Source organism: Salvelinus sp. IW2-2015, linkage group LG18 (assembly GCF_002910315.2).
Source record: "Salvelinus sp. IW2-2015 linkage group LG18, ASM291031v2, whole genome shotgun sequence".
Classification (NCBI taxonomy): Eukaryota; Metazoa; Chordata; class Actinopteri; order Salmoniformes; family Salmonidae; genus Salvelinus; species Salvelinus sp. IW2-2015.
Genome location: NC_036858.1, coordinates 32,419,408 through 32,433,872, shown reverse-complemented (window position 1 = coordinate 32,433,872; position 14,465 = coordinate 32,419,408). Strand labels below are relative to the sequence as shown.

The 14,465-nt window shown below is 43.0% G+C and overlaps 1 protein-coding gene across 3 annotated transcripts in view; it reads left to right on the top strand.

Annotated features, from left to right (window-relative positions):
* The window catches only part of LOC111978419 (cullin-9), a 32,863-nt gene continuing 18,398 nt past the window's right edge, over positions 1 to 14,465 (top strand). For all 3 annotated transcript variants that reach the window (XM_070448430.1, XM_070448429.1, XM_024008483.2), the window contains exons 1-7: positions 1 to 113; positions 1,056 to 1,718; positions 11,035 to 11,189; positions 11,323 to 11,916; positions 12,086 to 12,227; positions 12,419 to 12,609; positions 14,064 to 14,460. In XM_070448430.1, the coding sequence (XP_070304531.1) occupies positions 1,061 to 1,718; positions 11,035 to 11,189; positions 11,323 to 11,916; positions 12,086 to 12,227; positions 12,419 to 12,609; positions 14,064 to 14,460 (2,137 nt within the window). In that variant the 5' untranslated portion in view covers positions 1 to 113; positions 1,056 to 1,060. The remainder of the gene's footprint in view (positions 114 to 1,055; positions 1,719 to 11,034; positions 11,190 to 11,322; positions 11,917 to 12,085; positions 12,228 to 12,418; positions 12,610 to 14,063; positions 14,461 to 14,465) is intronic.

The window sequence follows — 14,465 nt, the reverse complement described above, 5'->3', positions numbered from 1 at the left end:
GCTGGCTAAAAACTAGTTCCAGACTGGGAAACGACATATTACAACGGAGAAGAACATTCCATCGACAGAGGAGCGGGAAAACAGTGAAAAGGGGAAACCCTGTAACACTGGAGGTAAGAGGTATCCCCTGTTATTATAGTGTTATTAGGCCGCACTATTCCAGCTTTCCGTAGCCCGCTAGCTAGCTACTGAGCGATGCTGGCAAGCTAGCTAGTTGAGGCAGGCTTGCCTTGTCAAAACGGGCCCCTGCTGATAATGAGGCAGTCTGTAGGTAAACTGTTGTGTTGGAGTTAATCAGCGACATTGGCAGCCACACCTGTTCACCGTAAATATGAGGATAACGTTAGTGTTTAAAAAGTAGAGTTGACTTACCTCCCAGCTGATACAATCAGATGTTTCAAGTTCAAAGTTAGCTAACGTTACCAAGCTAATGTTAGTTAGCGTTTTCTAGCTAACTGCAGCAGCCAGCGTTTACCATGTATGCAATGCGCTAACGACTGTAGTTAGCATTTGCAACTGCTAGCGAACTAGCTAGCTAACTGTTACTCAATCTCTTATGCAAATGATTCAAACGATGTTCTTAACTAACGTTATTTAGGTAATTTAGTTGGTTTAACTAACAAAATACTTTACTGTCTACATGTTAGTCGATATTATTGTTCAACACGACTAGCTGAGCTGGCTAGTATAACCTGTTAGCTGGCTTTTTAGTGTGGCGTCATTTCGCTAATTATCTTTGCCTTGAAAAAGGGATGTTCAAATAACTCATAGTGAAAAGGAAAGTTCAGAAATGTATAGTTGTCCTTTAACCAATGGCTTTATCATGTCTATCCTTCCCAAGAAGGGTAAATCTTAAATGCAACTAAGCCTTCAACAACTATAACATCATTGTCTGAGTACAGTATTTGCCCATCCAGTATCTCACTGATTGGCATAGTCTTAATTGCTGATTCAAAATTACTTTTCAGGTGCAAAACTAATGTACAGCTCTTTATTTATATATGCAGATATCAAAGTATATTGATATTAAGCATTCCTTTATATTTTCCTTACAGCAATCATGGTAGGCGAACGCCGCAATGGGAACCTACTTGTCCAGCTGGGCACGAAGCTGCAGGCCTATCCAGAGGAGTTGATCCGGCAGCGGCGGACTCACGATGGCCAGACAGAGTACTTGATCCGCTGGTGCCTGCTGGCCATAGACGACGGTAGTGGCTCAGGTGGAGGGAGCAATGAGGCAGGAGGAGGTGGGGGAAGCAGTTCAGGGGTAGGTGGCTCCAGTGGCTCAACCTCAGGCGAGAGCAAGACGGAGAACATACTGATGTGGATGTCAACGGAGGATGTCTACGCCAACTGCCCCACGCTACTGGGCAAGCGCAAGGCAGACACCCAGCGGCCCCTCCAGGAGGAGGAGAGGCCCAGTGGAGAGTTCCCTGCTGATGTCACCTTTGACGAGGTGGAGCTCTCAGACATGAAGGACGATGTCAAGAACTTGGTCACGAGGGCCCGCAAGCAGATGGCCAAGAAGAGCGACTTTGCCATCAGCATCACACACACCATCCACGTGCTTAGTGCCTACGCCAGCATCGGCTCACTGGTGGGCGTCTTCAAGGAGACGGGTGCCCTGGACCTGCTCATGGAGCTGCTCTGCAACAAAGAGCGACAAACCCGCCGAAGTGCTGGGAAGATGCTCCGGGCTCTGGCCTCTCATGACGCAGGTATGGGGTTTTGATAGTTTCATTCTCAGACTGTCCCAGTGTCAGCCATGTAGGAAATGAGAGTAGAGAGACTGAGGCTGTGGAAGGGGATTTAACACATTTCCAACCTATCACCTTTTCAAGATCACTGACTGGACAGAAAAATCAGGCTTACTGGTAGGCTAGGGAGGGTTTCTGCCCTGTTGTTTTTAAGCTAGACTATCCTATACTAGGGCTCTATAAAATCTGTAATTCAACCAATATTAAAACACTTATTGAACTTAGTAGGAAATCAACTAAATATATGTAACTTATTAGATCATTCATTAATTTGCCCAAGTTAATCATAAGACATGAACAAAATGCATCAGTGATTTGTATTTTCCTGCAACTTTCTGAAACGGCACAGGAATGTGTGTTGTGCGCGTATGTCTACACTATGTAGCCTTTACCGATGTTGCTAATGAGCACCTTCTGGTAAAGAGGTTTGCTAATGGCAATGTTGTGAACAGTGCCCCATGCTGGGGGTATGGGCATGCATAAGCTATGGACAAAAAACGATTGCATTTTATTGGTAGCAATTTGAATGCACAGAGATACTGTGACGAGATCCTGGCCCATTGTCATCCCATTCATCTGCCACGATTACCTCATGTTTCAGCATGATAATGCACAGCCCCTTGTTGCAAGGATCTGTACACAATTCCTGGAAGCTGAAAATGTCCCAGTTCTTCCATGGCCTGCATACTCACCAGACATGTCACCCGTTGAGCATGTTTGGGATGCTCTAGATCGACATGTACGACCGCATGGTCCAGTTCCTGCCAATATCCAGCAACTTTGCACTGCCATTAACGAGTGGGCACTCTCCTAAAAAATTACTTTTAAAGTTAGTTAAATACTGTGACTTAAATATATTTAGTTGAAAACAACCCACGTCTTCTGCTACTATTCGACAACTCGGATTCGATATTCAGGCGTCAAGTTAATGCAGGACTGCCTTCACGCAGAAAAGGAAAGATAAAACACAAACGATCTTGCTGCATTTTTTTTAACGCAAATCTAAAAGTCTGCTTATTGTAAATTCTGCTCGGCTTCAGTCAGGGTTCGCTCCAAATCGTGAAAGTACGAATAATTTTGTTCTTCAGTTGCAGTTCTCCACTTGGATCAAATATATTTGTGCTCTTCATTGGATCTCCATACAGCACTCTTGACTGTGTAGGCTACTTTTCTACAGTACTTTCCTCCTGTGTAGTTTTTCTCTGGTAGCAAGTTAAAATTAAATTCAAACTAAATATTAGAAATGTAGCTGGTGAAATTCTTTCTAATGATAACCATTAGATATATGATGGCCAAGCATTGTTTTACCAAAAAATACCTTGCTTTTTCATTGTAAGCTAATTTACATGTGTTGCTGCTAGCCAAACAGCGTTTCACTTCTGCTGTCATCTGATGAAAACAATTTTCTACTGAATGTGTTACACTAGAGTTTTATGCCCCGTATTACTCTATTGAAGCCAAAAAACACTTTCATTCAATATGAAATGCTGGTGAAATGGTTTAGAACAGATTTTGGTGGTCTGCTTTTTGAAAATCCATGTTTCTAAAAGCTGTGAGCCCTGGTATTTGTGGAATGGAGACTGATTAGTTGCCTTCTGAGAACACAAACACTTGCATCTTTCATAGAGTGGGGGCACTATAGTAGGACTGCCCCCCCCCCCCCCCCGATTTTTGTTGTTGACCGATTGGTCAATGTTTAACCTATTTCTCCATATATTAGACACCTTATGTTTTAATAAAATCAACTATATGTAGGCTACTGAGCTTGTCTGATGCGTTTAAGCACTATGATTTAAAATGAAGACACACAAATTACTTGAGGGAACCTGAGATCAATAAGCCTAACCAGAAGAAAAAACCTGTTCCTGACACCCCCCCCCCCCCCAGCCTGCTGCGGCTGGTCTTTCTGCATTTAGTGAGTGCCGGTAATAGGCTACACCAGCGGTCAACAACCTTTTCCATTTGGAGTGCCAATTTATTTGACCATTTCTATTGATATGATTATGATTTTCATATGCACAATTTTATGGAACAGTTTAATTTGTAATCGTCTTCATATCTCAATCAATGTCATGTGGTCAATCAAAATGTTACAATTCGAAAAGTAAATATCGCTAATATGTAAGAATAGCATACATACAGCCAACAAATAAAAACATTGCATTCGGTAGGTAGAAAATATCCTGGTTTTAAAAATAAATATCCTAGAAATCACATTGGCTATGCATGGCCTGTCTGCAAGGAACTTAACATTGTATAAACTTGGTCCAGCCCAAAGCATGTGCTTGCAACATTGTATAAAATATTTTGGCCCCTCAGTTTCCCACAGCTGTAGGCTACTTGCGCAAGGGATAATAAGTAATCGGGTAGGTCTATTTTATGCCATTTCCACCAGATCAGAGCATTTAATTTTTTTCCCCCTTTCATGTTGAGTGGTTGTTGGAAGAGGAGAGGGCTGGAAAGATGTTTTTGAAATAGGCTACGTTGAGGAATTATTGTCGTTATCAATGAATGTAAAAATACTTTGCTGTTTGAGGCCAAGACAAATTTACTTTAAGCTTCTCAGTGGCGGTGAGTTAAGACAATCCTAAATAGTATCAGATCCCCAAATGGGCACATTTTTATGGGCCTACATTTGTGGGCAGTCCAGGTAACCTAGGCCTACTTCTATGCATAATCAAGTGCGTGTCCTTACTCAAGATTGACAGGAGCGCCCCAAACAGAAGACAATTAATAAATTGACTACTCGTGTAGTGTATTTGTTACTTTACAGCCTTATTCTAAAATGAATTAAAATCAAATAAAAATCCTCAATCTATACACAATACCCCATAATGACAAAGTGAAAACAGGTTTTTAGAAATTTGCAAGTTTATTACAAATAACAGCTGACTGATGCACGTGTGGCACCTTTTTATAATTCAAATACTAAAATGGTTTGTGTGATATTAGACCTTATTAGTTGAGTAACCACCTATGTAATTTGTTAGGTTATCCAGGGATTTTTCTGCCATTGAAATCCTTAGGCGGGCCTCTTAGGTGGCCCAAAAACGCTTGTCTAAACGGTGTTAGTCTTTAATTACACTGGTACACTTTAGGAATGGAAAAATGCTTTCAGTTTAACTTTATATAGAAAAGAAAATGGACATATTTTGTATTTATTTTTACCCCTTTTCTCCCCAATTGGTAGTTAGTCTTGTCCCATCGCTGCAACTACTGTATGGACTGGGGAGAGGTGACGGTTGTGAGCCGTGTATCCTCCGAAACACAACCACAAGCTTCTTGACACAATGCCCACTTAACCCGGAAGCCAGCCGCACCAATGTGTCGGAGGAAACATCGTACACCTGGCAACCGTGTCAGTGTGCACTGCGCCCGGCACAGGAGTCACTAGTGCGCAATGGGACAAGAACATCCCTGCCGGACAAACCCTCCCCTAACCCGGACGACGCTGGGCCAATTGTGCGCCGCCCCATGGGTCTCCCAGAGCCTGGACTCGAACCAGGATCTCCAATGGCACAGCTAGCACTGTGATGCTGTCCATTCGACCACTGCGCCACTTGGGAGGCCCTTAAATATAGTCTTTGAACTAACATTCACAAATAAAAGCTAGTCAGGGAGAATTGACAGTTAATTTAGCAGTATTGCGTTCATGTTTGATCAAAAGAACACAGTATTAGCCATGGCGAAATGCCTATAATTGCAGTATATTAGCTTTAAAACTGCAACATTTTCTCTCGGCTCCATGTCAAAATGGGTAGAATTGCAGGAAATGTGCTTTCAAACTGGAAAAAATTCTCCCAGCTTGTTGGAGAAATGTGAATTTGCAGGAAATTGTCTACACCGCCAAGATGGGGGCCTCTAAAATTCACCACTGCCGGCGGGCCAATTGCGCCCCCTGCCACGCCCACCACTTATGCCCCCTTTCAATCCAGACAAAACCCTGTTATCTCTGTGCTGTTAAATTGTGCTTTACCGGAATAAAAGAAAGTTACTGGAGACACAACTCATTTGGATATACGTGCTGAGGTCGATATGTAAAGCTTATTAAAGAGCAGTGATGCTATCAAGAGCAGTGTGCAGGTTTCTTTTCTCATTTTATTCAACTGTTACCATGCACCTGCAAAAAAGATGGCTCAGATGTGCGAGGGCCTTTTGAAATTTCTATAGGTTTACCATCGGCAATAGTTTTGGTAGTTTTTCTTTAAACAATCAGTGTATATGGTAATTTTTTTGATATACAGGGTGAAGTTGATTAGTTTCGTAAGGACAGTAATCAATTTGAGGTGCACTGCATGACGCGAGAAAAGAAGATGACTGAGTAAACTTCCAAGCGGTCAAAGCCATTCCATGGGGGTGAAATCTGTAGTTGTGCTCTATATTCATTGGTTATGTCCTGGCTAATTTGTAAATTATAAATGTTGATACATTACTTGCTCAAACACTTAATCTGCACAAATTACCAGATAATTATTGGATGATGGGGATTTTAGAACCAAAGTGTGGGGGACAAAAAAACGGACTACATTGTGWTTTTCACAGGACTCTCATGTAGCTTGTTTTTGTCGGCCAATCATCAGTGGCACTAGTCTCTGACTGTCGTGGCAAGCAAGTTAGGATATCACTGGAAGATTGAATTAAAATGATGCCGTTAAATGAGAAGGATATGTTTCAATGACCAAGAGCCAGCAGGTGGGCTGCTACTTACAACTTTGAATTAAGTTATTGTGTAGGACGGGGGAAAGTGCAGCCTATAATCTTTGATTAGCTAGTTTTAACTAGCTTCTCTTCTTGGTTTGATGCAGTAAAAACGAGTGCTATGTATTCAGTGGATGATAAATAACCTAGCAGCTAGAAGTTAGTAACTAGTACAAGTGGGCTTCTTTGCTTCCCTCTCTTCCTCCTTGTGCTACTCAGCCACAGTCACAAACACAGCACGGCTTTTCTCCCACCTGCTGCCAGCTCAGTTTTCCTCTCCTTTAGTTTGTGCATTTAAAAGCTTCAGTTTATAACATAGCAAAAACAATGTATTTTCTGCTGCTTCCCTCATTCGATTCAGATCAGCCGGGTCTGAATTTGACAGGGTCTATACAGGGCTGGGTCTGGTTGTCCGTTTGGACCGGGTCTCCAGATTTAAAACATACATTTATTCAGGTAGGGTCCAGGGAGGAAAGCTTGTTGGACCTGAGAAGACATCTAATCTTAGAAATGTGTTGAATTGTCTTGAACGGGAAATATTCATATCCCAAATAATAGGTCATTAGGTCTGTGTGATATTAATAAAGGTTCAAAGATATTCTTCTGTAAACATCATTGGCCTACGTAATGGTATTTCTGAACTACTCATAGCTTTATTTTCTGAAGAGGGGCTTGAATTCTGGGTTTAGCAATGCAGTTTTTCCACTGGTTAATCTTACCTTTGGCTGATGGCCTTAGTTTGCGTAGCATTTTCTATTTGACCAACAATGCTTCCGGTTTGATTTTAAAGGTGTGAGTCTTTGGGTAATGGTTAGACTGTGGGCAATGGTTAGCCTAACTATGGGCTCTTGTACTTGCCCTTTAGTCATGACATGAATACTCTGTAACTGTAACTTGGAATTCTGTGCAACTAGTCCGGATGTGAACCCGGATCAGTTACAGCTGTTTGTTATTCATTTGAATATACTCTGAATTGTTGACATTGGCTAAGTCTGTAGCAGTTGACAGCCATGAAACGTGGTCAGTGACAATTCACTGATGCAATGACAATCTGTACAATGCAAAACACTGAAAGATTAGTGGTACTGGTAAAGCCTTGTACCAGGTCCCACCAAGCATTTCTTTACCATGTTTTTTGCGTTCCAACTGACCCTTTTTGGCAATTTGATGTAGCCAGATTACAGAGAATTCCCCAGTTGTAGAGCTGTTGAGGTTTTTCTCATATGCGTCATCAATGAATGGTAAAAAAAAGAAGGGCCTACTCATCTTCCCTTTATAAAGAGGCCACGTCGGCCACCTTGGCTGATTGGAATGTTTGTTTTAAGGTTTCTTAGCAACTATGTTTGCTGGAGGAAATGGATAACATTTTCATGTTTGATAAGAAATATTTTTTTGAACATGCTTTATGAAAACAGTCAACATTCATTGAATTTGGTTGGGTTGTTGATTGTTATGGTAGGTTACTTTTTCTCTTATTAAGCCACTCACAATTTTCCTTACAACAAAAATAAAAAAAACTGTCTGCTCTGTCTTGAATGGAATAACACAGTTATAGTGTTGTATTGCGCTTCGGTTTCTGTACTTTTGGAATTCCCACTCCTTGGGCCATGACGGTCCAACCTTGTGGACTCTTAAATGTGACTCCCCTATCAGGATTGCCTGAGACCTTTTGACATGGCGCTAAGTAGAGGTCGACCGATAACATGACAACTTAATCCATTTTAGAATAAGGCTGGCTGTATGTGGAAATAGTCAAGGGGTCTGAGTACTTACTACGAAGGCACTCTATGTATGGGGGACAAAGGAATGGTGTTGTCAAGTTATGTCAACCCCTATTCACACTGAGTCCATTTTAACTTGTGATTTGTTAAGCCAAAATGTACTTCTGAACTAATTTTGTCTTGCCTTAAAAGCCATGAATACTTATTCAGTAACTATTTTAGTTATTGCATTTTTATTCATGTCAATTTGTAGAATTTTCTTTACATTTTGAAATGGAGTACTGACAATTAAAATTAAATATATTTAAATCTCACGTAACACAACAAAATGTGAATTAGTTTGTGGGTGTAGACTTTCTATAGGTACTATATGTACTATGTAGGCACCTGGGCTCAGCCATAAGGGAGAATAGGCATCTACCACCCCATTACCACTATCAGATTACAGGGGGGCAATGTAGTTTATTTTTTTAATATATATATTTTTTGGTCTGCCCTTTTGGTTCGTAAATCAGCATCACCCGCTAATTACCTTGTCATTTTTGCAGATTGTGTGTGCTAGTAATATATTTATTGTTTACTTGTTAGCTGTGAGGTATATAGCTAAACTTTGAATTTCACCACATCTTAAATTTGAGTGGTTTGGAAGGTTTTACCGAGTGATCTCTCTCTTTTCGGCCATGCAGTGTGCCTCGCAAAAGTGATCGCTGTCCTCCTTATGAAATTATTAACTTCCCCCTGTATATCAAATGACCATATACACTGTTTAAAGCTGAACTACCAAAACTATTGCTGATGGTGAACCTGAACAATTACAATAACATCTATTGTATGCTCCTTTCAGCAGGTATAGCCAGACGAGTCGTCTCGGGTACTTAGTCTTCTTCTTTTTGTCCTGGGTGGGACATAAGGCTGCAACAATCTTCTGCCACTGGAATTTGTCTTTGGCTACAGTTTGCACCCTGTCCCCTGAAAGACCCATCTCTTCCAGCTCAGCCACCACTGTCTGTCGCCATGTTTTCTTTCCAGTTATCCATCTGCGGGCAACTTTGGGCAACCCCTCTGTCATTGTATTTTTATTTCCAGGTTTCTCTTCTAACCGTCCTCCTATACAGGTTTTTGTTTGGCCTGAAGCTGATGTAGATCTTGCAGCGGCAACTATTGTGTAAGGCATCAACCTTGCTCAACTCAGTCTTGACTACCTGCCAGCACTCAGCAATATAAAATCAGCAACTTCACATTGCTGTTATAGAGCCTGATCTTAGTTTTAAGGCTGTATACTTTTGAGTTCCTTATGGGACGTAGTCGACTGAAAGCTCCTCTGGCTTTGTTTAGTCAGGCCTTGATGTGTGTTTTTATTTTATTTTTATTATTAGGCTTCCAAGATAGGTAGTTGTCGACATACTCAAGCGTCTCTCCATCGATGGTAATTGGCGGTGTATTAATGTACATGTCTTGGGTCTTCTGTATGTTCATATGGAGACCAGTCTGTTTAGCATACATGCTGAGTCTGACTACTCCTGGAGTTGGATGATATAGAGGCCAGATCATCAGCAGAGTTGAGGTCTTCTAGATGGAAGACGAGGGTCCACTGGATTCCTCGGGCATGGTCAGATGTTTGACACATTACCCAGTCAACGGTAACAAGAAAGGATGCAGACTTGTCTGACACCAGACTTAAGTTGAAGTGACTCCAGTAAGAGAACTATCAAGGATGATGCTACATTCAAAGTTCAAATGAGGTTGACAATCTTGGGTGGTATTCTGTAGCCTCCAAGGATTCTCCATAACCTCTCATGGTGAACACTATCCATTACCTTCTTGAAATTAAGTTTATCTAGAGGGGTGTATTCCACGTGAGGCACTGCTCGACGTTGTGCAGGGCAAAGATCTTCCTATGCGGAACCCTGCATTTTCTTGTCTTAGTTTGTCATCGACAGCAGTGCCAATTCGTTTGAGGATTATCCTGCAGAAGATTTTCCTGGGGATGGAGAGGAGTGTTGTCACATTCGCAGAGGTTTCCTTTCTTTGGCAGTTTGACGATAAGTCCTTTTCTCCAGTCTTGTGATATGATATTATGCTCCCAGATCTTGCGAACGAGATCAGTCAGCACCTTGGTAGTGGTGTTGACGACAGCTTTAAGTAGCCGTTGTCTCCGGTAGCTTACTTTTATTACACTATTTTCAACCGCGCGTAGATGAGGATAACCTAGCAAATTACATAAGCTTTATTTGAGTGACAACCTAATATCACTCAAGCCATTTTAGCATTTGAATGCTGAATGTGCCACACAGGTGTCAGATATCAGGAACAGGCCGCCTACCCAGCATTGCGCTGGGAACATTGCTCAGTTTGACTACGTTACTGATGCTGCCTGGGGGCATGACTAGATTAATGACTGTCAACATTTACATGCAGTTTGACACTGAAGGAGAGGATGCATCAGTTGTCACAAGATGAGCGGTATTTTCGTAAGGTAGAATGTAATATGAGAAACATTTTAGTGAACTGGCAATTTGTAACATATTAATACATTTTCTGACCAATGTATTCTACACTTGGACCGGTTTGGGTCCCGCGGACCGATGCACTTGTATCTTAAACATATTTGTATCTGGGACTGAAGCAGTGAATCATTACCTCACTTTTTTAGAGTATGTCTTGGAGTTCAAATTGAGTGCAACCAAACATGGTTGTTAATCAGGTAGAGGGGTGTGTGCATATGCAACTCTCCTGGGACAGTGGTAACCACCTCATTAGATACTAGGTGTCATGAGACTAACAAGCAGTGACGATTCAGAAGGTAAGCTTAAAATATAGTGTCCACATAAAATAATGGTGCTCCTGTCTTCCCACAGGGAGCCGTGCCTATGTGCTCCTGTCCCTCAGCCAGCAGGACGGTATTGAGCAGCACATGGACTTTGACAATCGCTACACCCTCCTGGAGCTGTTTGCAGAGACCACCTCCTCTGAGGAGCATGGCATCTCTTTTGAGGGGATCCACCTCCCTCAGGTAGCTACCAAATAATATTCCATGTCTCTGTACTGTACTCTTACTTACCGATGGGTTCCTACATGTACCTCTAGATCAAACCAGTGAATTACCGGTCGTTGAGATGTAATGTGACGTTTCCCCTGTGCTCCAGATCCCAGGGAAGCTGCTGTTCTCCCTGGTGAAGCGCTACCTGTGTGTGACGTCCCTGATGGACAAGCTCAACACGGCAGGGGTGGAGTCGAGCTCTGAGCGACAAGACGCAGCAGGCTCCTCAGGGACAGGCCACCAGCCGGAGAACCTGCGTGTCCAACGAGAGTTTGAGTTCACCATGGCCATGGCTAACCTCATCTCTGAGCTGGTGCGCGTCATGGGTTGGGACCGCAATCGGCAGCCGCCACAATCAGCCGGCCTGGTCCAGGGCAGCGTCTGCGGGGAGGACCAGGAGGACGAGACGCCCCGCCGTGTGGTGCGTTCTATTTTCCAGCCCCGCTTCTCTGCCTCTGCTTCTGCCTCTCCTGCCGCTGCCGCCGCCTCTAACATGGCAGCCGCCACACCACCCAAGAAGAAGACCGGCAACGGCTTCAAGACGCGCACAGACTTCGCAAGCCGCTCGGCTTACGTGGAATATGTGCAGGAAAACCTGAAGAGCGGCATGCTGGTCCGTATGTTGGAAGATTATGAGGAGGTCAGCGCTGGTGATGAGGGGGATTTCCGCTACAGTAATGACGGCTCGCCACCAGTGCAGGTAAAAAATCACACCTTGTATCAGCCTAGACTGTATCACACAGCACAGGCTCCTGCAATTTGAGTTAGGGTTGAGTGGCGACGGATTTGGAAAAAACATTAACGCTGTTAGGTCAGATTTGCTGTAAAGTGATTGACCTATTGCTATCTTCTTGTTTTTCTGTGCACAGGTGTACTGGACCTCCCTGTCTCGAACCTACTGGGTGCACTGGCACATGGTTGAGATCCTGGGCACTGGCACCAGTGGACAGGGTGAGAAAGACGCCCAGGAGAAGGCCTCCACCCTGACTGAGACCATCAAGCTCACGACTGGTAAGAGAATCCCCTGCAACCACAGACTCACTCATGTAAGTGACTTTTAACAGTAACTTGGCTCCGAAGCACCAAAGAACACAAACTTTGAGCCCTAATGCACACACAGGGTATTCTGTAAATTCAACAAATTGCCATAATGTTTTTATTAGAAACTGTTGTCTAATATTGTTGTCTTCCCTTGTATGCAGTGAGTCAGACATTATTCTCCAAGCCTCCTGGTGGGCTGTACTCGTTGCCTTACCTGGCTGAGGGGCTGCAGTCTGACGGCGCCACCCTGAGCAGGGCCGAGTGGTGGGAAGTGCTCTTTTTCATCAAGAAGCTAGAACCAAAGCAACAGCAGGAGATCAACAACATCCTGTGTCAGAGCCTCGATGAACAGGCAAGTGCCCATCACTGGCTGTGGCGGGCATGAAATGTTGTCAGCCGGTTAATGTCATACAAGCCTTTTGGATCATCTACATTTTTAAAATCAGTATAATAAATCAATTATATACACATTATCACAATAAATGCATTACTTATTTTAGGTCTAAAGAAACATGATGTGAAGAAAATGTATTTCAGAAGAACAGAATATGATTTGCCCTACTGTATGTTATCTGACTATGCACCATGCTGTAGGCTTGTTAATTTACCAGACAAGATGTTCTTAAGTCCCGTGCCATTATTTTATAATAAGAGGAACATATTTGAACTTAGCTGAATAAAATAGAATGGATAGTTTTCCCTTTTCGGAGCGAGAGTGCGCCCATATGAAGTGGCTATGTTGAGCGTAAGTGATCATTTGAAACATGTACTATATGCTAGATTTAGAGTTATTTAGGAACTTTAGTTGTGAGTGATGCAAACCTTAGAATGCCTTAGAAATCACAAAATATGAGCTGCATGATGCAACCTATAGGCTGTTGATGATTTTGAGAAAGTCACACAAAAAAGCTTGCACTCTGTTCCTTGTCTCAGGCTGCACACGGTGTTCTCTCAAGTGATCATATTTTCACCCGTCAGAATATTCTCAATTTAATCTGGTCTTTACTTTAATGGCCCATTTTTTTAAATGGGCAAGACAAAAAAGGTGTGTCATCCGTATGCCTTGGAGTAGCGAATGGAAGCCACTTCCCCGCCGGTATGTTTTACATGTTTTCACAACAAAACATATCTTATTAAACTGACAGTCCCTCTGCGTGCTGGAGAAAGGAATGAAGGAGAGGGGGGAGGAGATGGAAACTCACGGTGGTGAGATATTCTGTTGCTAAAGGTAATGTCTGGCTATTATGGAAATATAAAAATATATTCACTATAAAATACAAATTCACTAAGTGTAGGCTAAATCTGAATTTGTTTAATTTAGGCTAGACCAAAGATGTCTTTCTGCCAGGTGTAATATGTGGTTGGCTATGTATTGTGTAACAGCACAATCCATTTGAAATCAGTTTTTTTTCTTTTCGTCTTGGGCTCATAAAGGCTTATGCGTAAGCTCCAATATGCATATGGGTGATTTGAATTAATCCTCACCTTAGAAAGTGCTGTCCATTTTGTTGTTAGGCTCTGAAACAACATTCACAACGGCCATGTTTTCCACTCAGTTTCAAACTATTGATGATCTCCTTTCTTCAAATTGAGCAATCACAGTGAGGTGAGTTGTAAAAGCACATACCGTGTTAAGTGTTTTGATGGATGTTCGAGTGAAAATAGAGCCCCCCCCCGCCACCCCATTCGTCTTTATTTCCCACTCTCTAATCCTCTCACTCTTCCTGCTCTTTTCATGACGCTCACCCCCCATGGATGTTGAGAGTAGATTTCATGTTTTTGCCTTGCCTCTCTCTGCTCTGTCAGATGTCAGACGTAGACGAGGCCACTCTTATCCAGCTGTCGGTGCCAGGCGAGGTGGCCCGGAAGCTGCTCCACTACCTGAAGCAGACCCTGCAGAACTCGTGTCTGTGGGACCTGCTCTGCTCCCATGCCTTCTCTAAACACTACCTGCGGCGCGGTGGGGGAGGCCTGGAAGACGATGAGCTGCTGCCCGACGGCTCCCTCGGATCCTCTGGCCTGGGTGGAGGACGGGGCAACTCATCTGATGCTACCGCCGCCGCCTCTTCCTCCTCTGCCATGGGCTCATTGTCCAAGAAGCCCAAGAAGGAGAGTCCTACGGACTATTGCTCTGACACAGAGTCTGAATTGCCCATGGAAGATGAGTCTAACTACCCAGAAGACCTGATGGAAAAGATGAAAGGTGTG